Genomic DNA, 26963 nt, shown 5'->3' with positions numbered 1-26963 from the left:
AAAGTAAATAGACTTGGAAGAGACAGTAAGAAAGAAAGAACTGAACTGGGCACATATTTACTGCAAAAACCACAACTCCTTCTGGGTTGTTTGAATGGAGCAACCTAAAGCTGCGGTTGGCTCTTTGAAAAACACACAAACATTAACACCTGGCAGGTGCCTAATTCATCTTTGCTGGGGATGAGTGGCATGAGGCCATGAATTGGCATGATGAAAGGAGAGAGTCTTTCATCTGAGATCAAGCAACAATTAAAACCCAGAACTCCATCTCATAATAACAGGAATTATGACACTATAACACTATTATTTTACACTAGCATGTAGCATGAAGGAGTCTTAAATGCCTCCACAAAACACACACAGGCCCTCCACATACATGTCCTATCCCCACAGACATATTTCCCATCCTTGTCTACACTCTTTCTCACAGTACTCACAACCACTTGGCATATTAACATGGAGGTCGGTCCTGTGCTGCTAGCAAATGCTACATCTCTGGGGCTTTGAGATGAAATGGTTCAGGGAGTAACTTGCCCTCTGGTTTTCTTCACCTCCTGACAGATGCTAACAGATGCTCCTCTGTCACTCCTTCCGCACCAGACCCCAGACGGACGTTAAAAGCACATTATTTTTGGTGAAGATGAGGGGTTTGGCAGGAGAGAGGGCTGATTTAACCAGAAGGGTCTATATTTGGGAATTCACAGATTAGATTAGGCAAAGCGAGAGGGGTGGGGGTCGGACATCCGACATCCTAATGTGGAAGTCTCCCTCATTGCGTTTAACCCAATGTAGTCCTATTTTTCCAGCTCCTGACAAAAGCCATGCGGCATTGCGCACCCTATCAACCTTTCAGTGACTGCAGGGTGAGTGCACAGACTGCCAGACGGCCCTCTTATCGGCCCCTTTGATGACTTACTGGAGTCCTTGTCACATTGGCACCATGCCCCTACCCCCCACCTCTACACACACTCACCCATGTGTGCACTTACAATCACACACAAACACAGCACGTGCATGCGTACACACACACACACGCGTGCGTGGAAAAAACACACAAACATGCGCAAACACACACATACAGAAACACACACACACACACACATCCTGCAGCCACTTCATCTGGCTGTGTTTGCTGAAACAACACAATTTGCAGGGCCAGAGTGGCTGCTTTTCTGTCTCTGCTGCTCTGCTGTTGTTTTGAAAAAGCCGGTAGGGGAGGGCAGCGTGTTTGATTTGGCCTGCCGGCTGAGCTGCGGTCACCCCGGCAGGGGGGAGGTCATACTCACGCCTGGGCTGTGGCCCCCATGTCAGGGTGACCCTGGAGGAGTCGGAGGAGAGGCATCAACAAGAACCTGTGTTTAGGTTTTAATTTTTTTATGTGTGTGAATGTGAGAAGAGACCAGGAGAGCCTCTGGAAAAGCTGGCACGTATGGACACATACAATGTCTGTGAGCTGATAGAAAAAATAAGTACACTGTGTGTGTGTGTGTGTGTGTATGTGTGTGTGTGTGTGTGTGTGTGTGTGTGTGTGTGTGTGTGTGTGTGTGTGTGTGTGTGTGTGTATGCAGAAGCTTGCATGTGTGTGGTTTGTCTGTGTATACTCCCTAGGCTGAGAAGCAGAACTGTGTTTGGTCTTTCTTCCCCTGAGGTATATGCCACTAATGCATAATGCATGCAAAGCACCACCATCTGAAGTTTGCAGAGAGAGATCAGCCCTACTGATGTGGGGAGAAGGGTTAAAAAAAAAAAAAAAAAACAACTATGGAACGGTCTGGTGAGAGCAGGTAAACTCACGTTCACACTCATTGGCAGTGTAAGTCGTCGCTGGTTTCCAAGGCAACTGGCTGAATCCAGGGCAACAGGTATCACATGACGGACCACACGTGTTGTGTTGGCAGTCACACTGCAGCCTTAAGATAAAGACAGAAAACAGATGCCTATCAGTACACAAAACAAATACTGTGGGGATTACATTTTTTTACAAGGACAAGTAGCAGCAAAAACACAACTTTTATGGGAAATTTATTTTCCATTTATATCCTCTGGGTTTATCAGCAATTCTGAGGGAAATGTACATAAACGTAATAATAAACAAGGCCTCGAAAAGCCTTTTTCATCCTTCACTGAGTTCAAACTCTCCATGGACACGGACAGTATAATCTCTGTGACATATTGAGGCACACACACACTTAGATACAAGACAATGAGAGCCCCCATGCTTTCAAGTATCTGTAGAGTTCCACACTGAAAGGGTTAATTACTCTGCGAGTGCCATTAGAGTGTCTAATCGGATTAGAATGAAAAAGAGTAGCCCTTCGAGCGTGGACTAAAGATGCCAGCGTACGGTTCCACTAGCCATGGGGTAGGCCTGTGCCAAACAGTGTTACCATTGCTCACTTCCTCCGACACTTACGGATTTGAACCGACTGTGCCAGAATTCAAGGCTAAGCTAACTAGCACGGTCCTGTTGAGATGAGCAACTTCTAAAGCTTTAGCTGGTTTATTGGTTTTGTTTTGACAGTGACAGTGGCAAAAGAAAAATAATTCTATCTACAATCTGATTTACAATTCATAATCCTGAGTTCAACTTAAACTTTATGTAAATAGGTTTTATGCTATACAGAAATAGGTAATAGAAAGGAAGTGAAAGAAGCTAAGAGTGCCAAATGCAGCTTTAAAAGCTTGAATGAACAGAGTGGCAATAAAGACATCACGCCAGCTGTGTGTTTCTGATCAGAGATATACTTGTCAACCAGATCACAAAAGACCCAATCTTCTCCACAAGAACAGCTGTCATTCATGAAAAAGGAGAAAATATAGAAAGCTTGACATGGAACAATCACAATGGCGACTTTTAAAGCCTTTAAGCAAACTTCAATACACCGATTCTTGATATCCAGGAGCGCTGCGCTTGCAATGAAACTCAGATCAAAGGTAGCGAGAGCTAGGGCTGGGCCCTCAAGTGTAATGCAATACCTTTGGCTTTTTCCTCTATTGTGTCCACAAAAAAGAGGCCGCATTCCTGCCCCGAGCCTTGGCTGAGAGACATGAGGAAGTGACCACATGCTTCAGTTAACACAATTACAGGCAAATATGATACCGTGCCCGCTCCGCTGGGACGCAGGGGGGACCACAGCCTCAGCAAATGGGGGCCTGCGTGATCCCTCACTATCATAACTGTTTCAAATACAGGGCAGGTGTTCACAAAGCACCGCACGGGCCCTGTTCCAACAGACCCCCCTGCCCTATTAAAGTCATTATCTCACTCAGGACGTCATATTAGATCAGCTCGTGCTTAGGGGAACGGCAGCGGTGTAGCTGTAGCCTTGGGGGCACATTGAGAGAGTTGCGTATATTATTGGGTAGTACAGTAACCCCACTGTGTTCTGCTGCTGTGGATAACTGAATAATCCTCTCCTGCACTGTATGGCCTTGGGGGAAGCCTTACAGTCTAGGGTGAGGCCCTTCCCAGGGGCCTGGAGTCAGCCATGCAGACTCAGGCTGATACACGCTCATAAGCAGTTTGTTGGGGGTGAGGGGTGGGGGGTGGGGGGGATGTAATCTCTATGTTTCTGGAGGCTGGGAAATATTTCTGGCTCTAACCCGCTGCTTGTTGAGGTCCAGTGATGGCCTAATCCCTCATTAGGAGCCCCACGCAGTGTGAAAGCAAACGTTCCGGAAAGCTGTTCCTGAGCAGAGCCATGAACCTGAACTACTTCCCCCCTTTTCGCCCCCCACACAACCCACCCACAAGCCCATCCTGAAGCCATTAACCCCCACATGTCCTCTTCTATTCTCCACAGTCAAAACAGAGTCTCTGTGATGGGCTTCAAACGACTGTGGAGAACCTAACATACAGGAGGTGCAGCTTGTCTGAGAAGCAGGGGTGTCTACATGCCAGGAATGCCTATGTTCGTATTAGCCAGCCTCCACCTGGCCTCTCCCCAGGCTCCTGGCCTCTGCTGGTGCAGGGGCACATCAGGTTGCCTGGGAGGCAGTGGACTGGGTTGAGCCAGGTCACAGAGGGCAGAGAGGTCACGTGGAGTGGGAGCGGAGGGAGGGGAGGGTTTGTATCGTTGATAAAAACCTGGCTGCCTTCTGCACCCCGCCCGTTTTGACATGTTGCAGCCGGCCGGAGAGCTAGGTTAAAGAAGACGTATTTTTTATGTGGGGGGCTCAGGTGACCGACCGCCTCCGGTTCCACATGGAGACAGCTGAGGTCAGGGCGTCCAGATGTCCAAAGGTCTCCATCTTCTCACGTCCACACACGGACAAGAACAGTTGCAAAAACACTGTAGTTGCCGACACGCAACGTCAAAAGAAAGAAACAAAGAAAAAAAAAGGCAGCGCACACACCATTTTTGATAAATGTGCACATGATCATGTGTTTAATATATCCAGCTCTGGTCCACTGGGTTTTGAAACACCTGACACACAGAGAGGGAGAGAGAGGGCTTAGCCGCTGATGAGTTTGACACGTTTTTTTTTTTGTGATTCATATTCCTCCAGCACACACAGGCGCGCACGCACACGCACACACCCACACAGACACACGCACGCAGTACACACGCACACACACCTAAAGGTCATGGAATCCTAAGAATGACAGGATACAGTAACAAACCGTTTATCAGCCCCGGAAAGTGTGAGATAGCGTGCGCGGATAAAGCAATTTCTCCATCCAAACCAGGCTGGTGTAAACTGTTCACTGCAGACGTTTTCTCGCACTTTCCCTCTAATCTTAAACAAACCACCTGTCTTTGCTCAGGTTCTGTCTGGTTCCTGTCTGACCGCTCTCTGCCTTGTCGTAAAGGTGGGGACTGGGGCTGTGGGGGTGGGGTGGGGGGCAGAGAAAAAGCCCTTGAGCCGACTGTGGAGGTGAGCCGTTTGTCTCCGTTATAGCTGGAGATATTCAAACGGCCCCGCACGCCATGCCACCATCGGTCACACTCTTATCTATCTACAAATACAGCGATGGCCCACCCCCAGTGTTTCAGATGTACCCTGCTTCATCATGCTCTGGGCTCAGCTTTAAAAAGAAAAATAAATAAACCTAAAAAGAAAACTCCACTTTCTCCCTACACCTCCGGGGTTTCTATTAGCCAGTAATCACTGTTTTGTTTTTTTTACTCGATAAAAAAGGTACATTAAAAACTGTCTTGTCATAATGTCCACACAAAACATAAAACTAACTTTTCTGATGTAACTAAAGTATCGTTATCTTATTATTATCCTATTTGATTAATGCAAGTCACAAAAAGTCACTAATTTTGTCCAGTTAAATTAATATAGGCTACACATGGACACACTTTTCATGCATTGTCTGTGTTACATCAGTGTTCATTAAGATTACTTATGAGAGACTATGGTCCTGATGTGTGGGTGTGTGTTAGTGTATGTGGTGTGTTTGTGTGTGTGTTTGTACATGTGTGTTTCTGCTTTTGCCTTCATGAGGGTAAACCCATTAATCCCATGTGCAGGCATCTACACGCAAGGGCTAGGGCACACAGGGGTATTCAAAGGATTTTGAAATCAGTAATGACAGGTTTTTCTACCACAGGAAGAGTTAAAGAGTACAAATATACACACACACACACACACACACACACACACACACACACACACACACACACACACACACACACACAGACACACACATACAAACGCGCGCACGCGCGCACACACACACACACACACACACACACGCACGCCGAGCAGACACACACACTTCCCCCTTCTGTTTTTGTATTCACAGATCAGTACCCTGTATGGGTAAAACTGAACAGTAAGTACACATACATAAACAAACACACACAGACACACAGACACACAGACACACACACACATCTTTTGCATGTTAAGGGGTTGCAATACTGAATTAGCAGCAGGAGACTGCTAATTATCGTGGTATGATGAGAGACGCCTGGCTTTGTTTGCTGTTAAAGTCAATAGCCTAAAGGCAGACGAATCACTCATAATGCATCCTACAGAATTTCAGTTCTTAGGGTGTTGCTTATGACCTTCAATATGGCACTAGGGAGAATAACAAACTAACAAATCTACCCAAGACCAATGCATTACTAAAACTACTAATAACTCCTGTAGTAATACTCTAATCTGTCAATGGTGACAGTGTGTGTCAACTACCTAACTACACAAATGACTCTCCACATTGTCTTAAATCAAGGGTAATCTACAACCGATATCATGGAGAGTGAGGTTGAAGCCCTTACTTGAAGGGATCGTTGGGGTCCTTTGCGTTGCAGGCCTCGGCATGCCCATTGCACACACACCGCCCTCCGATGCTGATGTCTTTGATACTGTAGTAGTACTGTGGAATAAGTGGAGGGAGTACTGTTAGTATCTTTAATTGTTAGTGGTCTGCATATTCTCCTTGATGCCAGCTATCCAGAGAGCTCATCTCTAGCGCAGAGTAAAGTTTGGAGCCTTTATTTTTTTTCAGATGGCAGTCTGACAAAAAATAACAAATTCCTTTACCTTGTTTTTTCAATGTCTGCAAATTACATAAGAACATTCCTATTAATTCTGTCTAAAATGATCCAAAACTCAGAACATGGTAGGCCTGTCAAGGACACCTGAGAGTAGATGGGTACTTTGCAGATTGAACAAACTGCATAATGGAAAATTCACTCTGGAGGGAAGAACTCAGCCAAGTAAGCAGGCACATTCATCATAATCTCATAAATCAGCTAAATGATTCTCTGTAGTAGGTGGGCCTGTCTGGTCAATGAGCTCATCTATGTTTATGAACAGCGATTTAAGATGGTGTATGGCGTCTACCAACCATGTACAGACAGTGTGAACCTGTGTGTGCTTGTAAGTCAGTTGTGGGTAGGTGAGTCAGTTGTGTGTCTTTATGACTGAACAAAATTGCACTGTGCTATTCATGTGCTTGTGAAATGCAATAAGAATGTATAAATGTATTCTTTCACCTGTATCCACAGTGTGTGTGTGTGTTTGTGTGTGTGTGTGCGTGTGTGTGTGTGTGTGTGTGTGTGTGTGTGTGTGTGTGTGTGTGTGTGTGTGTGTGTGTGTGTGTGTGTGTGTGTGTGTGTGTGTGTGTGTGAGTGTGTGTGTGTGTTTGTGTGTGTGTATTGGGACCATGCTCAGGTACTAACCCTGCGTGTGACAGTGGGGTCTCTGAGGGCTTTGCCCATGAGGTGGCCCAGGAGTGTGTTAGTGCGCAGAAAACGCAGGCGGATGTTGGTGGCCTCAGTGAAATTCCTCAGCACTGGGGAGTAGGAGAAGTTCATGGCCCCCGGACGCCCATTTACCAGAGACACCACAATCTGAACGGGTCGAGAGCGAGATGGAACACACACAGAGAACACACACAAATATCAGGTATTTCCCCATTTAGAACATCAAGTAGGCGGAACGCAGTATACACACCCCCCATGTTCACTCTTTTACTATAGACTGGAATTCTGCCTAATTACAAAGACAGAACTTCCCACCAATGTAAAAACATATATTGCTAAAACTTGGCATCTATAGTATCTACACCCTCATACTAATACTACTAATTAGTATGAACTAATACTATTAAGTAGTTTTCTAACAAGCTGTGCTAAAACTAGAGCATTTTGCTGGAACCACAAATCACAATTTCATTGTTAACTGTAGATCCGGGAAGACCCTGGAAATGAGGTGGAGGAACAGTAATTGCATTAACAGGTTAGGTGGTATAGAGCGCTAGGGGCCCACCTCTCCATTCTCCAGGGGCACAATGCGGGAGTACTCAGTGGTGCAGACGATGTCGTTGTCATTGCTGATGCGCTCGATGGTCCGCTGGCCAAAACGCTCGATACAATCCCTTTTCGAGGCTGTATAGAGACAGAGAGAAAGAGAGAGAGAGACAGAGAGAGAGAGGGTAAGACATACAATGTGATTTATTTGACAAAACATTCCTGCTTGGCACCTTCCTCTCTTACTTGGCTTTTACACACACAAGGTCATGAAAAGGTTGGGATTATTATGGGCAATTACACGGTAATCGTGTACACCCATTGGGAAATAGTACACAGAACGAGCATAAATATTACGCTACTGATGCAACCCACTCGCCAAGATTAACAAAAGTTTAGGTTCAATCGAAAGATCTGAACTGGCTGCAGACATAGAAAGTGAATTAAGTACTTAGGCTTCAGCCAAGGAGACCGGGAGAGGGCTGAGCAACCTGACTCAGCCTTAATTCTCCAAATCCAAACACCCACGACGCAGCTCACTGACCTGACCTGGAGCCGGGTCACGTACCCACACATATTTTCTCACGCATTCACATTGCTTTAACATTTTCTGAGAAAACACACACTGAATTTCCAATGGAAAATAGAAATGACAGAATTTAATTGAAATCAATACAAAAGTGCTTTCTTGAATCTGGTCCAAAGAAAATCCTTCCACAGAAACTTCTTTGCAGAAGCAGCTTCTCTATAGGCCACCAGAGAGTCAAGATTTATCACCATGGAGCTGGCACTCACCCTGACTGCTTCCTCTACCGCTACACAGACAAACACTACTCCCTTAGTGGGCATCCCTCTCTCACACACACACACATACAAACACACAAACAAAACCTCTGCTCCGTGAAGACCCAAGTGTAATGGTTTTTGTCACTATCTAACTGTCTATTTTTTCATCTTACCCTCTATTTCTGTGTCACGCAGATAGACAGACTGACCGACTGACAGACAGACACACGCACACACGCATACAACACACACACACACACACACACACACACACACACACACACACACACACACACACCAGTGACGTGCGGTGAAGTCAGTACGAGGGTAGGCACTGAGTTATGAAAGCCAGATTACCTTATTTATTGTTTAGGCTAATAGGCTACGTGACAACAGTAGGTACAAGTGCGGCACACAGGCACGATCGATCGATATATATAAAAAAAAATCCAATCACGATAACATATCGTACTCTCAGTCTCGCACACGCACGCACACACCAGTTAATGTCCATCATCAGAATGCAACCATCTTTATCCGCACAGCGGCCAATTATGTATGTCAGTCAGCAGCAATGAGAACACACACTGCTCAATTGAATATGAAAGCAAATGGCTTGCAGTCGGCATTAATTCAACCCCACACTTATCATTTCAAAATTAAGCTCAAAATAGTTTCTAACTCACCTGACTAGCACAGCCACAATGCCAATCTTTTTTGTCATACCAGTCCGTTTGAAAACGACAATTTTTGGTCCCTTTTTCTGCAGAAGTTCATTTAGTGTTGGAATAGGCCTCCCTCTTGCTAGTTACTCCTTTTTTTCTATTAAAGTCGAGTTTAGAGAAATGTCTAAGTTCCACAATATCGGTAGATACCAGATACCGCTGTTGTCATTTTTACTTTGATTTTCGCGGGGATTACGCTTAGCTGGTGTAATGACGTCAGCTGCGCAAATGTCCAGTAATATCTCAATTTTAATTGGTCCATGTTTGATACGTAACGTAGATGATTACTGGCATAACATATAGTGCAAAGGCACAGTAGAGTTGTGCCTTTCGACGTACATATTAAATAATACAGAATCTAAGTGCGCATGCGCGATATGACTTTTTGGTTGCCGTTCAAAATGAATGGACAGTAAAGGCACTGCTTATTCTACCGGTTTTTTGTATTTGTTTATGCGTAACTGATACAATTGTCATCGTAACGTCTATACAATTGGAATAACGTATGTATTGCATATATAAATCACAAGAATACTCGGTACAAATACAAATACAAGTTTATTAAATAAAATGATTTAATAAACATTTTTACGTTTGAATTTTGGCAGGGTAGGCAGTGCCTACCTTGCCTACCCTGACTGCACGTCACTGACACACACACACACACACACACGCACACACCCGCACACACACACAGCAGGCCTCCAGAGGACTGTAGAGTAGATTTCGCCACTGGCCTAAATCTGCCTGTTTCCGCCCTCTCCTTAGAGTCTAGTCCACAGCCCTCCCTCACACTCTGCTGCTGTGTTCACAGCTCTGGGTAGGTTAAACAGACATTTCAATCACAACCCTTCTCACTCAAACGTTCTTGTTTTACGTTGCACATAAACGCTTTGGCATACGCATCTCTTCATGATTATATGTATCAATGCGTGTGTGTGTATGTGTGTGGTGTGTGTATGTTTCTGTGGGTAGGTAAATGTCTGTGTGTGTATGTGTGTGTCTGTGTGTGTATGTATGTGTGTGTATGTGTGTGTGTGGGTGTGGGTAATTTGTGTGTGGGTGTGATGGAGCAGGCCTAAGGCCCAAACAGGCTGCTCTGTCTCAGGTGTTGAGCTGCTGCAAGGGGTTTAGCCAGCTGGGGCCTGTTTGCCGGGGCTGAGGTGGGCTGGCAAAAATGCCTGGAATGTTCCAGAGACTCCCACCTGGATTGACGACAGCTACCACCAATCAGGAGATTGCCACAACCCTACCCACTGCCTGGACTTTCCTTCCTTAGAGTTGTGCTTCCAAACCCAAACACCCACAACCTGCACACTATCAAACCAACACTGCACACAGACAAACATAGTGCACACAGACTCTCTCTCTCACTCTCTCTCTCTCTCTCTCTCACAAACACACATACACACACACACACACACAAATGCACTTATACTCACACACTCATAAAGTTTCTAACACACACCCTCTCATATATGTGCATATAAAAAAGAGTGCAACATTCTGACTGGGTCAAATTAAACAGGATAAGATATCCCTCAGTATCCACTTATTTTTTCAAACATGTTTTTAGGAACAGTCAGCATGGCGCTGCTTGGAATGGCATGGAATGCGAGTTCACCCCAATAAGGGTGTAAAATCTTTCAGCAAGGTGATAATGCCAGCTATGTGTGCCAACAGTCTTTATTGTTGTTGTTGTTTTTCATCATGCTCTAACCAGACACACACTATCCCCTTTAGCAGTTATGACCTTTACTGGGGGTAGCTTAGCCTCTCGCTGTGTTCTACAGTTTCTTTATTTGGCGTCACATTCCTTCTCTCGCCTCGTTTTCCTTTTTCTCCCTGAGAACACTATGCTTGTTGATGGGCCATTCTGTACAGCCTCAAGGGCAGACACTCTATACGACCGTCCATTTAGACCCCTTTGACCTGGATACGGCCCTGAATGAGAATGTCTCTCGTGCACTTCCTGGGTTTAAAAAAATGAGACAATTCTTCTACGAGTACATAATGACCAGCGTTGTGCATGCCAGGTGAATGTTTTGTCCATAGAAGGCTGGGGATGTGGATGTTTTTACACAGCATTTCTTCAGTAGGGTTTTAAGAATGTACTTCATTCTCCTGCAAGACATGCATGGAGTGTGCGTGTTACTTCTTATACCCTCATATACCTTTGAAGGCAATGACATCCCCCTGTTACCAGTGACAAAACAGCACATGCATCACATGGCTCCTAGATGAGGTAACACATTATTTGAAGGGGTGTGCATAAGACTGAAATGACACCGTTGTAAACATGACAATACATCTGACATGAACATGAAGGAGTCTTTATGAATGTTTCTGACTGTTGTCATTAAGTGTCTTTTGGTCATTTTTAACTTGTTCAATCAAGACCATGTAACCTCCATAGCAGGCCTGATAACTAAACTATCCCTCCTTCCAATAAAGTGTTCCCCTGATGGGGATTGATTGCCTGTGTGTTATCACATTCCTCCTCTGATCTCATTCACTGTGGAAGAAGTGATGATGGAAGAAGACAGAGCATAGCAACATGGAAACAGCCAAAGAGACACTGCATAGCCATAGGGCCTCTACTCACAGGCAAAGAACTGCCAGGGCTGGTAGGTTTTGCCAAAGTCGACGGATCTCTCAAGCACCCACAGGTCCGGACGAGGGGAGTTGGCAAATTTGATGAGCACGTAGGCCACATGGTAGAGCTGTTGACAAAAAAAATTAAAATGCTCATTGATATATATTTCACAAAAATCCCAGCATAAGTACATTTGTTATACTGATATCATATTGAGATCAAATATCAATCTACAATCTGATACCTATACTTAAATAAACTATTACTGTGCAAATGCAAAACGTTATGTTATGTTATGCAGTTTATACAAGGTATATATGGTTTAGAATGTACAGCATGACAAGAATAAAAGAAATTCAGAGAAATGGAGGACTAAAAGACTCAAATAAACCACTGTTTTAATTACTGTCATGTGTCTGATGACGTCATTGTGCTATAGGTCAGGTCCTGAGGAGGAGAGCAGTTTTCGCTCTCATGGTATTTCAAAGAGAACACCTCGACATGAACAAATACAATGAATCAAGGGATTGCACCCAAAGGACTGCATCAAATCAGAAAGCAATGACGCATGCTAGTGAGCATTGTCCAAAAAGGACTGGACAAGTTAAATCCTGTGAGACATCATCAAAGCCACAGCTAGTGTTCTACACTCCGTGCATTCAGTGGTGAATTGCTGCTGTCGCTCTCAATAACAGATGTTCACCCATGGAGTCTCAATCAAAGGGTGAATCTAAACAAGTGCCTGGATTGGGTTTCAGTGTTTTCCACTCAGCGTTTGTTCCAATCAGTCCATCATCAGTCAGCTCTGTTCAGACTGGTCCAGGAGGGAGAGAATGAAAGCAAGAGAAATTGAAACATGAGGTAGACCTTCATGCATCCTCCCCGGGGGTACAAAACAATTTGGAGCCACCATATCATTGCCAAAGTGAGTTATGGGCTAATGAAACTCAATGTACAAAACACAATATCCACCGGCAGGAACTGATGGTATTTCCTTGTCATCAAAGTGTTCTATTTCATCCCTATTATGAGGAATGGGTTACTTCATTATAACACGGCCAAAGAAGATATAGAGTTTATGAGGACTGAAGATGTAGAGATTCGGGATTCAGGGGTTTGGGATGAGGTTTCAGCCTAGTCTGTTTCCTAGTGACGCAAGGTGTCCAATATGGGTACATGGCATGTCTTTCACACTATGACTTTGATACATTTCTGCCTAGCAGCCATCTTCTTCTCATCCTTTCCCTCAGGATGTCTCCAGTGAACTCAAAAGCTTTTTGAGCTGTGTGAAGCTGTGAGAATCTCAGTGACTCTCATACTCAACTTTACTTTTGTTTCTGCATTCCTACATTTTGGTATTCTCCCCCATTCCTGATAACGTCTCATGTTTATGTAGTGGTCCACAGGAATCAAGAAAAAGCAACGCAACAAAGGAGAAAACGGTACAGTTACACATCCAGTGAGGTATTTCAGGTATTTCATAACCTGAACCCCTGGTGTATGAATCTCCTCCCTAACATGCCTCCAGGCCTCTTGCTGAGATACAGAGAAAGCAACCTACTTCCTCTCCAAGACAATTCTTTCAAGGGTAGTGACAGCACTGAACCCCCCAACCTCAAGCACTTATCATCCCTTAACAGCCCCCTTCTCTCTATCCCTGCAGGTCCTCCCCTCTCCAAGCAATGACCACCACACGGGAATGCTTGGAGGAATGTTGAGGGGTTTATTCGTCAGTGTTAGTCACTATACAGTTCGGGCCAAACAAAGCCACATCTGTGGCGGATTTTTGAAGGGAGAGAGACAAGCTACGGTGGATGGGGGATGGTGGGGTGGGGTGTGGGGATGGGCCAGGTTGAAGTAGACCTTTGAACGAGGGATCTGTCATTCTTTTTCCATCATCGAGACACCCGGAGATGGGAAGGTTCTGACTTTCCCTCTGAAACTTCAAAGGTCCTTCCTGAGAGTCCCATGGGCCATGCATACGGGTTCATGGGTGCGAGCGAGTGTTCAGGTTCTCAGATACACACACAGGGGCCTGTGATTCCATTCCCAGAACAGCGGGATTATACGATGGCCGAAGAGATAAAGGAGCTGGCAACTCAGAATGCATACTGTATGTCGAAGTCAATGTCCTCAAGGTCTATCGGAGAGAAGAGAGGCCTCTTTCTTTCACTCTCTCTCTCAGTTTTCCTCAATGCATTTCTGAATCCCACCCACCCAACCCTTTCTGGCACGACAAACTGCCTCCAAAATGCCACACAGGAGGTGCTGCCAAAAGGGTGTATAACAAGTGGCTTGCTGGCACACTCAAAAGGCATCCCACCATAGCCAGCCCTAAATCTGGCCTGCCACTGTCGGTCTGATTAGGAGAGCACAGAAACAGTTTCAGTAAGCTCTGTGAATCCCCCTCCCCAGCCCAAAGGGATGAGTGCAGCTCCAGTGTTTGTGGCGTACTGGGCCTGGCAGGTCAAGCTCACAGGGAGAGACTGAGGCCCATCCGTCAGGGCCTGGTTTCTGTGGTTACGGAGAGGGGCCAGGCACATGTCTGATTGGGGGAGGGCCAGGGGACTGAGTCACGTCTCACAGGGAACACAGACATCTCAGTGAGGCAGGAGTCAGAGTGCAAGCCAATGACGCTGCGCTGAGGTTTGGAAGAGCACAGGGGTGGGGGGTACTGGATGGGGGTGGGGGTTGTGATGAAGAGATGCTGTCACTTATTTACAGAGAGTAAGCCGATTCCTTTCCCACTACCCGTCTACTTCAGAGAGCCAGCTCTCATTTACTCTCATCTCAGAGAACATCCATAGTACAAGGTGTGACATTTTTACAACATATACATTGCATTTCAATCAAAAGGAAAAACTTAAAGTCATGGGTGTTAATTTGTTAACAATTGTGTCATGCAACTATTTTGTTCATGAATAAATCGTCAAAGCAGGAGGGGAAGTGCATAATTTCTTTTTCAAGTGACGTCTCACACCTGCCAGTCTAATTGCAGTTTGAGTCCCGCTGGGGACAGGACCTGATCTATGGGAAATGGCAAAAACATGGGCTCAGGGGGAGGGACTTGGGAGATGTCATGCCTGTTAACTGTCCCTAATGCATTTCAGACTTAAACTGGGTGTGAGATTACCTCTGCCTTAAAGATAAGCCGTTCCACATAGGGGTCAAAATAACTTGGCTGTCTTCGCTGTTTTTATCCACTAGCGTCTGGGGGGTGAGGGAGCTCTTTCGGTCTAAAATTTCGTGGTTGGTCAGGTCATTTCCTCCACAATCTGGATCCTTTGAAATTCAGATTTCCAAAATGGGATTAATGGTCTGGAATGTCCACATGCTGTGCAATATTATACAAACAATAAAAATTATCAGTATTCCTATGGTCAGTTGAACAAATAGTTCCATAAAGTTCTCATTAAGTGAGGGTATGTCCCTCTGCTCTCCTCTTTAAAATCTCCTGAAACTCCACTGCCTTAGTTTCCATTCAATAAATAGTGTCCAGTTGAACCTACGGGCAGTACATCCCAATGGGCTTAATGATTGAACACATTCCTTAGTTAGTTCTGCATTCCTCCTTCAGGTAAGCATATAGATAAGCTCAAGGAAGCGTGGCCTTCGGAAACATTTACAGAGGGGTGAGTGATGGGCCACCTGAGAGCCATGGCACACAACCCCCCTCCCCAACCTGTTCCTACACGCTAACGTAACCTGGGGCCAACCAGGGGACAAGAGACCAAGACAGAAAGAGGAGCTATACACTTTAAATGGTCAGCAGATTATTTCTGTGTTGTAGTATCTTCACATAAAGCATACAAGTTGATCGATTAGTGTTTGGTGAAGTTCCTCACTTCCCAGCTCTGTCTTTTCCCAGTTTTTCTACGTGACCCTACTCCCGCACTACAGAGACCTGCAACAATGTGCAGACGGAGGGGGATGATAAAAACGTGTCCTGACACCGTCCTATCTGACACATGTTGAGTGTGAGGAGGAGCAAGGTGGTGGTCCGTCCTCGCCCTGCCCTGACCCCCCCTCCCGCTGCTCCTGAGCTTCCTGCGCTCTGGCATCCCTGATGGACGGCAGGGCTAATCCTGAGGCGTCAGCGATGCCCCGAGGCGGATCTGTGGGAATGTTGCGGGAGCGATCCTCAACAGACACGCTCCCAACACGGACTGACAGGAATAATGGGGTGGTTGTGAGAGCGGGAGAAAGGGAAGGGGAGTGATGGAGGAAATGGGAGCCGTCATCACAGCTGCGTCCGTCAGTTTGAGCGCTCCGTCGCCAATCCTCCTGCGCCGTGTTGTAAATCTGTCCGTCTGTGTTTCTATCTGCAAGCCAGCCACCTGCCTGTGAAACTGACCTGCGCCGCCCGCTCAACTGATAGTGGGTGTCACAGAGACAGCTGCTGGCTTCACCCCTAAAGAGAGAGACTCTCACCAACTCTCGCTGCCGGACTCGGTTTGGGGTTTTGGAAAGTCATGCCTGAAGAGCCACAGGAGCTCAGGTCATTCCAGGAATTCTCAGGGAAGCGAGGGTCGGCATGAAGTGCTGTCTAGCAAAGAGCTGTAATATGATACTGCCACATGAATACTATGATGTGACTAATCTGGGTTATTCTATAGGTTCCCCGTGCCAAGAGATGACGATACTCTTTACTCCCTGGAGATTAATACTAGACAAGCTTCACGGAAGCGGCAAGACTTTGTGAAGCAGCCCTATTTTATCTTTACCTTTATCTAATCTAAAAAATCATGAATCTAAAAAACTATACAAAGCAATCACACATTGAATTGTCTCGAGTACGCATTACACAGTCTTACATTTATTGTCTGTAATGTACCAGTCACCTACTCCTAGTAAGAAGTGGGAAGTAAGACCCTTGCAAAGGGCAAGGCAAGTTGGGTCTTGAACAAGGGAGATGGGGGAGGCTGCGTAGGGGATCTAGAGACAGTGTTGTTTTAAGACTCAGGGGAGTTGCTGAAAACATGCATACCAGTTCTGGAACTGATGAAGGAAGATAGAAAGGCCAAAAAGTAAGAAAAACATAAAAAAAAATAACAAAGAGGAACTAATGTGTAAAATTAGAGAGAATATAGGTCTAGAGGGGTGTATGCTGGGTTAAGGCTGGCGGGCACATTTTTGGCATGGGTAAAATGAGGGTCTGTGGGTTCCCTGTCTGGCTGCAGTGGCTACTGTAGGTAAGCCTCTACCTGAGTGTGAGAGCCAACACGTAGCGTCTGCTAATCCGTGACCGTGACAAAACACGGCAGATTGGAAGGGGGAGAGACAGAGACAGGTAATCCCAACGCAGTTTGAAAGTATTTGCGTTGCCGCATATTTGCAAGTAAAACAGAGTTTTCATGGTAGGTTTCATTATGATAAACACCCACACAGATACCTGAGCTCTCCTGTCAAGGCTAGTGGTGCCAACTGTGGAGCTGGAATCGTGGGTTTTGTCAGTTTCTTGAAAGTAGTGTATTTGCAATGACCTCATCCATCCCAACAGTATGAATGACAGTGATTGCATACAGCAAGCAGAGGGCAGGACACCTCTCCTGTCTAAAGCGCTCCTTCACAGTGACACCATTGCATCCGCTCTTAAGAATGCCATGGAAAAAGAGACGCATCAGTCTTCAGGTATCCTGGGAAAAGGGGGTAGGTTGTGCTGACATCCATAATTGCACTGCATTTCCTGAGACGCTGTAATCTGCTCTTGAGGTGGGGGGGCCGGTGGAAGCAGCAGCTGAGGTATGCGTGGAAGACAGGAGAGCAGAGGGGAGTGCTGCCGCCTCCAGGCCCTGGGCCTCTCCTTTTCTATCCTCTCCCCTCCACAGTGGCGTCTGTTCACACCTGCTCTGCTCTCCTCCTCCCCCTCCCCCCCCCCACTCTTCCCACCGCTCCCCCTCTCCCATTTACTTGGGTGACTCCTGCCGTCCCGCTGTCACAAGGTACTGTGTAATTACAGGTCACCGTTAAAAAGAGTGGCCTCCACAAACAGATGCCTGTGTGCGGGGCAATGGGATTTGAGAGTGGGGATTTGCGAATTCCAGGCGGAATTACAGCCCCCTCTTATAGAACGCACCAGCCGTCACCGGGGAAACTCAAAGGCCCGCTTAACCTTCGCTGTTGCCCCTGACGAAACACACCACTTCAGCCAATGAGCTTGCTTCCCTCCACTCCCTGTACCCAGAACCCTCCATCACCATCACTGAAGTTCCACACTTTTGTCAATACTTACAAGAATGCAAACACCACAATATGAACAGTGCAAGCAATTATTGTGGTTGGAGATAAACTATCAGTGGAGGAACCAAACACTGTTGCGAATATCATTACGTGTTTGAGAGGAACTTTACAGCCTACACAGGTTCTTATTTGTCTGATTCTCTGGGAAAATCCTGTGGGTGCATTTTTGTGTTCCAGATGTTGTCCAGACTAATTAGATATCCTTGCTGCCGGCACGTCTTATCCAGTGGCTCTCCCATCTGTTCCCCGAGGGGTAAACTACAGGGAAAGGAGGAACGAAAGAGGAGGGGATGGAAGACGGGAGGGCAGAAAAGAGGAGAGCAGACCGTAGGAGAGGGGCTGAGATGTGAAGCAGAGGACGAGAATGGAAGCATGGAGATCAGCAGAGAGTGGAGAATTTCATGTGAGAAGAGGATCAAGGTCAGAGGAAAATTGAGAAAAAACGGAAAAGAAAACAGCTGTGAGGTGAAGAGAAGGGTCATCTAGAGAGAGGAGGAAATGGAGGAGGCAAGGAGAAGAGTGGACAAAAAAGGAGACAATTCGGGAAGAGAAGAGAAAAAGAGAAGCGAGAGTTTTCAGGCCTCCTGCAAAGGCCTTGAGCTTTCATAAGACAAACTGAGCCAGGCCACAAGGAGACAGTATCAGCTGCTGAAGACAGGGGGGGAATCTTAACGAGGCCACTAATCACTGCTGGCAATGGACCCGGGGGCTTTCCTTCAGGCTGCAGTACTGAAGCGGCTTATCGCCCTGGCGCTGCTTCTCCTACATCAGGGCTGAATCACTCACATCAGTTGGCAAGCATGCCTACACACACACACACACACACATACACAGACACACACACACACACACACACACAAACACACAGACATGCACACACACACGTGACATATGCACAAGAGAAAATACTGACAAAGGCCTCTATTACAGTTGCCACCGAGTACTTGAGTGAAATTGAACAAGAGAGCAAAAAGTATATGTGTGTCAGTAAGAGACAGAGAGAGAGAGAGAAATAACTAGAGGCAAGTCAGACATGGTGCAGAATCCCATTGACAGGCAGCAGCGCTTGAGGTCATGAAGATCCCCTCATATTTGTGTCTCTCCCCAAACAAGAGCTGCCCGTTCAAACCCCCAGCTGTTGGGGAGCACCCTTGCCTGCCCTGTTACAGCGCAGCCTCTCCCATGGTCGCAAGAAAACACACTCTGCTGAAACACAACCTGACGCCTTAATGCAACACATCCTCGCACCGCACCATCCACACCTGGCACTGCCAGGCACGTCTTCTCCTCTGAGTGCTGAGCATGTGAGCTATGCACCGCTAAGAGTGAGACCAAGTCCAGAAGCTATGGTATGCTAATGCACTACTACACTGAACAAGTTAATCACCTTTCACATAATAACACACAAGTACAAAGGCGAACGCATTTGCCCAGGGATACCTCAGTCAGAGATAGTGCCAGGCAAACCAAGCACTCTCGTAGGTCTGTTTCACTGTGTGCCCATGTACATTGCACTATGAAGATAGTGAAAACACAACAGCTGGCTGTTTGTACATGTACAGCCTTCCCTTAATATAATGCTGACTGCTTAGGAAAAACTTCTCTAATCAATAGTAATAGTTCTGCATACAGGACAACTTCAGACAGGCAATCTCTGGCAATCGGGAATAAGGATTTGATATTTTTGACTTTGACAAACTAAAGAGATTGGCTTTTTTGTGAACACCTCCCAAAGAAACATGTTGATTAGACACTGCACTACATGAGGGAGCAGTGTGATTCTTCAGAAATGTTTGGAATCTCACCAAGGCCTGATATTAGTGCATGTGTGGTGACATGTCAATATGCTATTTTGCATTTAAACAGCAATAACAAAGCATTCTGAAAAAAGTACTGGGCAATCAAACTGCTTGAAAATAAATTCCACCGGTAAAAATAGTTAATAGTTCCACTGGTAAAAAAAAAATAACTTAAGTCCCATTCTCTGTGGTTCTACATCGGCCGGGAGATATTAGACACAGTGGCAAAGCTGGAACAAATAAGGAAAATAAGGAAAGTGTGAACAGTTCTGGAGAGAGAAGGGAGTTGGAACTTAACACTAAAGTTGGACACTAAACAGATCTGCACGCAGATTAAGATATCTGTGAGTGCTACTGAACATTCTAGTTATTGTAACTGCTGCGAACAGGGAACCGTGTAACAACACACGCCAGCCAGAGCATCCAGTGATTTACTGCAGGCCTGTGCACTGCAATCTGTAAGTCATTAGCGTGCGCTGAACTGAGCCACAGACTCATGACCATGCAGGTTGTCTGCAGTGGTTCATTACGTAAAATGCAATGCATCTCCAACTTTTATTAGGTCCCAGGAGGGCTGAACAGTTGATGAATAGACTACTTCACTGAGGTTAATTCAGCCAGTGCCTGATTGTGAGAGAGTGAGTATGTGAGTGTGTGTGTCTGTGTGTGGGTAAGAGAGAGGGAGAGAGAGTGAGAGGGAGAGAGAAAGAGGGGGGAGAGGGAGAGAGAGAGGGAGAGGGAGAGAGAGAGAGCTAGAGAGAGAGGGAGAATGAGGGAGGGAGAGGGAGAGAGAGGGAGGGAGAGGGAGAGAGAGAATGCGACTGTGTTCACTGAATTAACAACTCGCTGATGCCATGCATGTACAAAATAGACCATGATTAACCTCCGGTTGCCCAGCAACTGGACCACAGGGTTCAAGCTTTGGTTCTATAAGAACCCATCTACAACCTGACAACCATAAACAATGTAAAAAATCTCCACCCCACCCATTCCAAACTGCCTCTCCTCCAGTTTATAGTTCATGGCAAACGCACGGCCCGAGCACCCCTGCTCCTCGGGCAAATGAAACATCCCCATGAAACGTTGCCAATGGTGACGGGGCCCCCAAGCGCTTGACCTGCACCATGGGTGCTGTGGAGCCCCTGTCTGGACTAGGGGCCTGTGAGGAGTTTTCTTTATGACTTCAGTAACAGCAGACTGGATTTATTGGCCATGCTACTCTCTCTGATCCCCTCTCTCAGTGCGTTTCCTAAACTCATCTGTTTATCTTAGGGATGGATTGATCGCTCTGCTTGTCACAAGGGTTAGGGTTTCTCAGCCCTGGCTTGTTTAAGCACTGTACATACAAATCTGTCTACAGGACACATCTTCAGGGAATGTTTAGGGACCCTCTGAGTGTATCTGAAGCACAGTTTTTTTTTCTATACAATATTACTACTTTCAACAAATATTTTCATTCACTCTGTGTTAGGGTTAGAGTTGTTTTCATTCACGCTCACTCTGTTTTATGCCAAAGACTCTGTTTCACGCTCTTGGTCCACTTGAGTCTTAAACACACTCCGCTGCAATATTTCCTATCGGCACCTGGTGAGAATGTAACTGAGAGATGAGTAGAGTTTGCGGGAACCCATGTAGCTAGCTAATGGCTCACTAAAGATGTACTGATTAACTAGAGGAAAATCCCTTCTTTGTAGAAGCCATAAAACCCAGTGGAGCTCAGGATAAGACATGGATGAAGGGGAATGGAGACCCATCCAGGGGCAATAGCCAAGTATTCCCCAAACCTCCCCAGACTTGCAGGGGCATGCTAGGGCAAGTAAGGGGCCCCGGCCATAGCCCCCAGGGCCCAGTGCCTGAGAGCGGGGGGACTGATTGCTTCCACCCCCCATGGGGCGAAGGAATGGTGGTTGTACTCTACCACCACCCCCCCCCACCCCCCAAGTGAAGAGCCCCACTCGAACTCACAGCCCCCTCCAAGAAATGCCAAATATGCCATTGAAAGGATGAGGGAGACGAAGCAAGGCTCAAACAACAGCTAGTGTTGACCCGGCAAAAACAAACATTTACCCTCGCATTAACGAGGGCAGTCCTCTATTCCCTTTCTTTCCCTTTTCCGCTCTTTTTCCACATCTCCACAACCATGAGCCTGTTGGCCTACCAGACAGGAACAATTTATTTGGAATTTAGAGTGAAAAAGTAAAGACAGTCACCACTTGGCGGCGGATGGAAAGATACTGAAAAGGGACATTCAACATTTCCAAAATCCATTTGGCCAGCAACATTTGGTCACATTATTGTGCGGTAAGCTGGTGGGACTGGTGGATGAGACACTGGATGTGGCCATTCAGGTCTATTTTCAGCAAATGTCCTTCATGAACAGAAAGAAACCTTTGTAAAAGAACAGAACACATTTGCATTAAACTATTTCTGACATGACTTTTACTGGTGACACATTTAGGAGAGGGAATGATTTAGCTAAAAGTACTCAAAAAACATCACATCGTGATAACCGGAATGGGCTTCAAAATGACCGGAATGGGCTTCAAACTGAGCTCAACAGCGTTGTGCACATTTCCCAAAAATGACAAATAGAGGCCCTTAGCAGCCAGTTCCTGTTACCCATCAGCTGCTGGGCCTTTACAAAAACACAAGGTCAAACACTCTCTGTCGTCCTTAAACACACAGCAGATCATCGCCTTCCCTGTCAGTCAGTGCCACCGGAAAAATAACTCAGAATCACAGTGGAACAACCACTACACAGCCCATTTCACAAGACCCAAACAGCCTTCCCCATACACACACACACACACACACACACACACACACACACACACACTCTCTCTGTCTTTACATGCCCTGTTTGAGAGTGCAGTTTCTATCGACGGCACCTTCTCGCCTTGGCCTGTGGGTTTGTGAGAGTAATCTGCCTAGCTGACGCCTCAGGGAGAATGTTATCAGGCCCAGAATGGCCAGATAAGGAGGGCCACCACAGGCCCTGTTTGCCCACGTCGCTGAGAACCAGTGGGGCCTCTCTTTGTTTTAGCCTTTATCACACAAGGGCTTTAAGGGCATCAGACACAGACACACTTGTGCAAAGGCACACACATACACACAGACACTCACAATCACATTATCTTTTACACACACACACACACACACACACACACACACACACACACACACACAGCAGAGAGCAAAGGGGAAAAGCAAACTTCCAATTCTAGGGGCTGGGGGCTGGGGGCTGGGGGCTGGGGGGGTGCCCCTCACCCTCACAGAGGAGAGAATCTGACAGACGCTTGAGAAGACAGTGGAGCGTGCCTCGACATGCGCTGAGGCCAATTCTCTGTGCAGTTTCAGCGCTGACACCCTCGCTTCAAGCTCCCCTTTCCCTAAGATATGACCGAAGTAGGGGGACTTATCTTTATTATAACTCCCAAATGTCTGTTTTGTTTTGAAATGAGAAGAGAATCTCATTATTCATCTCATACATCTATTCACTGCAATCAGCAGACACAGTTTGAGTGCTTTCATAATGCCAATCGGCCTGTTAGCATGGGAGCAGACAAATGATCTCCAAATGATTGTAGTTGTATTTTACTTGAAGAATATTCAGTTCAACTGCCAAGTTTCCTGCTTGAGGATGACCCTTGCCATGTAATTTTCCACTGGTTTCCAGCAAGCCTGGCAACGATGTCCAACTCCTCTCCCTTTATGTGGCTTAATTTGCTAACGAACCCTCCCCTCTGCTCTCCGCTCCCACACATAGCCTCTTATATTGGTCTACTCCTCTTCCCTGAGCTTCCCACAGTTCAAACAGTTTTACGGTTTCCTTCAAGAGGACATGGCATTCTTGCATTGTAAAAAAAAATTGATGTATTGGTCTAATATTTGCATGAGGAGTGGAAGAAACTCCAGACGACCCCAGCAGCGCCAGCTGGAGCCATAGCAGGGCACGGCCGATTCTGTTGTAGAGCTGGACCTGTCATGTCCAGTAGCTCTGCGCCTGATCAAGGCCAGAGCCAGTCCAGAGAGAAGAAGAAGCAGCTATCTGGTTTGGACTAGAGGGTCCTGGTAAACGTGAAAAGAACACGAGACAAGAAGAGAAGAGTGGAGACGAGACAGGAAAAGTACAGGGTCAGTGAGTGCGCACCTGTAAAGTGAAGTCTTGTGTGACATTTTTGGCTGAACTTAACCCTAACCCTCACACTAATTCTTCCTGACATGTTTTTACAATGAGTTATAAAAATATGATGTGCATGTCTTGAATTCATGTTATGGTATTTTTTTCTAATTGCTTTTGTTGTTGTTTGTTCTTGGAAGTAAAAAAATTGTTCTTGCAAGAAATTCTGGAGAATTGTACACGAACCACAAAATGGTAGGCGTCAGACAAAACCATGGCCTCAGCAGCGGTGAAAAACAACAATGAAATTGGAGAAAGCCAGACATTTAAACGGCCTATAATCAACAGCATTGGCAGAGAACGCAAAAGAAATCTTGACGAGTTTATGTTTACTGAGCCCAACAGCAAGCAGGATGTCTACCGCTTTCACACTTCAGACTCACCTCACCCATTTGAACAGCTGGACGGGCTCCAGAGGAGAGATGCTTTAAGCACGGAGTGACCACATATGGGTAAAATGACACTACATAAACACTATCACTGCAACACACATTTCAAAAACCTGACTCACTGGTTTAAGAGTTGGATAAATGCATAACCCAGACAAGATCAGAAAAGATTTTTATTTTGGCATAAATGGCATTTCTTTTGTGTTTGCCATGAGCTTGAAAGTTACTTATGAAACTGTGCATATCACAAAAATAGAATTGGAGTAACGTTAGATTTTCTTGACCGATAGTTTGCATCCCCCTTGGTCTACACCCTCTCCCCAAGGATCCCCTTTGGCAGCGGGACAAGCCAGTTGCCAGGGCTGGAAGTGGCTTAATCTGCAGATTTTATTTATTCTCGCGGCAGGACTAATGCACAGGAAACACACTCTAATGCCTCGCACAATGAGAGGCTGCTGTTGAGGACTCTGCAGAATCACTGCAGCAACTCTCCTCGTAGATGTCAAGCAGCAGCAACCCGTTTACACAGCTGCTGAAGCAACAACGAGATCGTGTCAAGCACAAGGTGCTGTAGGTTTGAAAAGGTCTGTTTGAGACACACAAACTCATGCAGACACATCTGAACACACACACACAAACACACACACACACACACACACAGAAAATGAGGCCCCTCGCATGTTTCCACATGCACACGTATACTCACTGAACTGCACAAGAATGCCTGAAATAGCTTAATAAATGACAGAGTGGTACCTCACTTAAAACCTCTCCAGTGGTATTCCCTCCACCACCCCACCCCCCTGTCTCAGGCCCATGGTGGTACTGCGGTACTTGAGCTGCGAGTAGCCCCTTCAGAGCAGATGTATGTGTTTGGGTTTTAAATGGGGTCCCTCACAAGGGACAGCAGGAGAGTGAGACCAGAGCAGTCAACACACAACATGACTGATCTACCGACCTGCCACAGCCACATAAAAGAGTGGAGCGTATGTGTGTGTGTGTGTGTGTGTGTGTGTGTGTGTGTGTGTGTGTGTGTGTGTGTGTGTGTGTGTGTGTGTGTGTGTGTGTGTGTGTGTGTGTGTGTGTCTTTTAACACAAGAGGATAACTGCAAGGAACTACAGATTGTGGCATACGGCAGTGCAATACATTTCCTATATTCTCAAACTTAAAATATTCTTTCCACCGATACTGGCCAGTTATATTTTTGTCCATTACTGATCTGTGACTGTGAGAAATCCCTATCCTGTCCCTTTGTAATTCCCCAGGACCCCTCTCTGTTTAGTGTTGGAGATTTCCCTCTGTGCCTCCATGAGTGCACCTTTCCTATTAAGGTCAATGTGGACAGCCATCCTCTCTCTGTCTCTCTCTCTCTCTCTCTCCCTCCATTTGATATGCCCCCCCCCCTTTTCTGACACACACTCTTTCCTGCACTCTTTCACTCTCTTCTTGTATCTCTCTCTCCCTCTCTCCAGTGCTTTCCCACTAATAGGCCCCATTTTCCTGCTCAGTAGACACTGTGAAAGAGACAAAAAAGAACAGAGGGGGTGTAAGTGTGTGAGCAGTGTGTAGTGTGAAGTGTGTAATTTGGTACCAGGGTGTGTAATCGCACGTGTGTGTGTGTGTGTGTGTGTGTGTGTGTGTGTGTGTGTGTGTGTGTGTGTGTGTGTGCGCGTGCGTGCGTGTGTGTGTGTGTGTGTGTGTGTATGAATTAGAGAGGCTACTGACAAGAAGTTCTGAGAGAGAAATGCCTGAGTCACGGAACCGTTCAGATATTAAGGACTGACCGACTGCACATCGCAAAATGAGAGACCCAGAAAGAGAGAGAGAGCAAGAAAGACAGAGGAACAGAGAGGGGGGCGCAGTGAAGGGATGGTAAAACATCACTACGGAGACATAAAGGAACAGAGAGGGGGTGCGGTGGAGGGATGGTAAAACATCACTACGGAGACATAAAGATGGAAAAGCAAAAACACTCTCGGAGTGACTGACAGCTCCTATCCCATTTTTTTCCAGGAGGATATGGAGGGAGGGTATCTAAGGAAGCATACACAAGCATACAATGGGAACATTGTCCTCATAGGTATGCGGGCCACACACGGGGCGCCCCATACCTGAGACAGTATGGCAACTATGGAGGACTGTAATCATCCAAGCATGTCTGTCAATCTTTCCCTCATCCCAATTCCATAACTAAGCATAACCATGACACAATGCTGTGGCCTGTTAAGATATTTAACCCGTTAACGTTGGTCTATGGTGGTCCTGGGACAATTCATTGAAAAAAAATCCGGCCCTTTCGGACACTAGAGTTTGAATAGGCCATCTGTGGCCACAGAGAACAGATCGAAGACTGATATAAGATACTGCTGGAGAAAGGAAAATGAGCTGGATATATCCATTTGGCCATGAGATCATTCATTGATTTTCTCTTTTTTTCAATGACAAGAGGACAGAGAAACTTCCAATCGATCGTAAAAAGATTGAACCAGCTTTAGACAGGATATTTCCGGTTGAAATAGGAGAAGAGGGCTTTTACAG

General features: G+C 46.1%; 1 protein-coding gene across 1 annotated transcript in view; it reads right to left on the bottom strand.

The window, feature by feature from the left end:
* Positions 1–26963, bottom strand: part of lama5 (laminin, alpha 5) — a gene marked incomplete at its 5' end in the record, with an annotated part of 67207 nt that overhangs the window by 32968 nt on the left and 7276 nt on the right. The window contains 5 exons of the mRNA XM_080853934.1: positions 1795–1910; positions 6234–6331; positions 7140–7310; positions 7729–7847; positions 11826–11943. Of these exons, the coding sequence (XP_080710060.1) occupies positions 1795–1910; positions 6234–6331; positions 7140–7310; positions 7729–7847; positions 11826–11943 (622 nt within the window). The remainder of the gene's footprint in view (positions 1–1794; positions 1911–6233; positions 6332–7139; positions 7311–7728; positions 7848–11825; positions 11944–26963) is intronic.

The sequence above is a fragment of the Sprattus sprattus genome, assembly GCF_963457725.1.
Source record: "Sprattus sprattus genome assembly, chromosome: 16".
Lineage (NCBI taxonomy): Eukaryota > Metazoa > Chordata > Actinopteri > Clupeiformes > Clupeidae > Sprattus > Sprattus sprattus.
The sequence above is the reverse complement of the archived record's forward strand: the minus strand, read 5'-3'. Positions and strand labels throughout refer to the sequence as shown.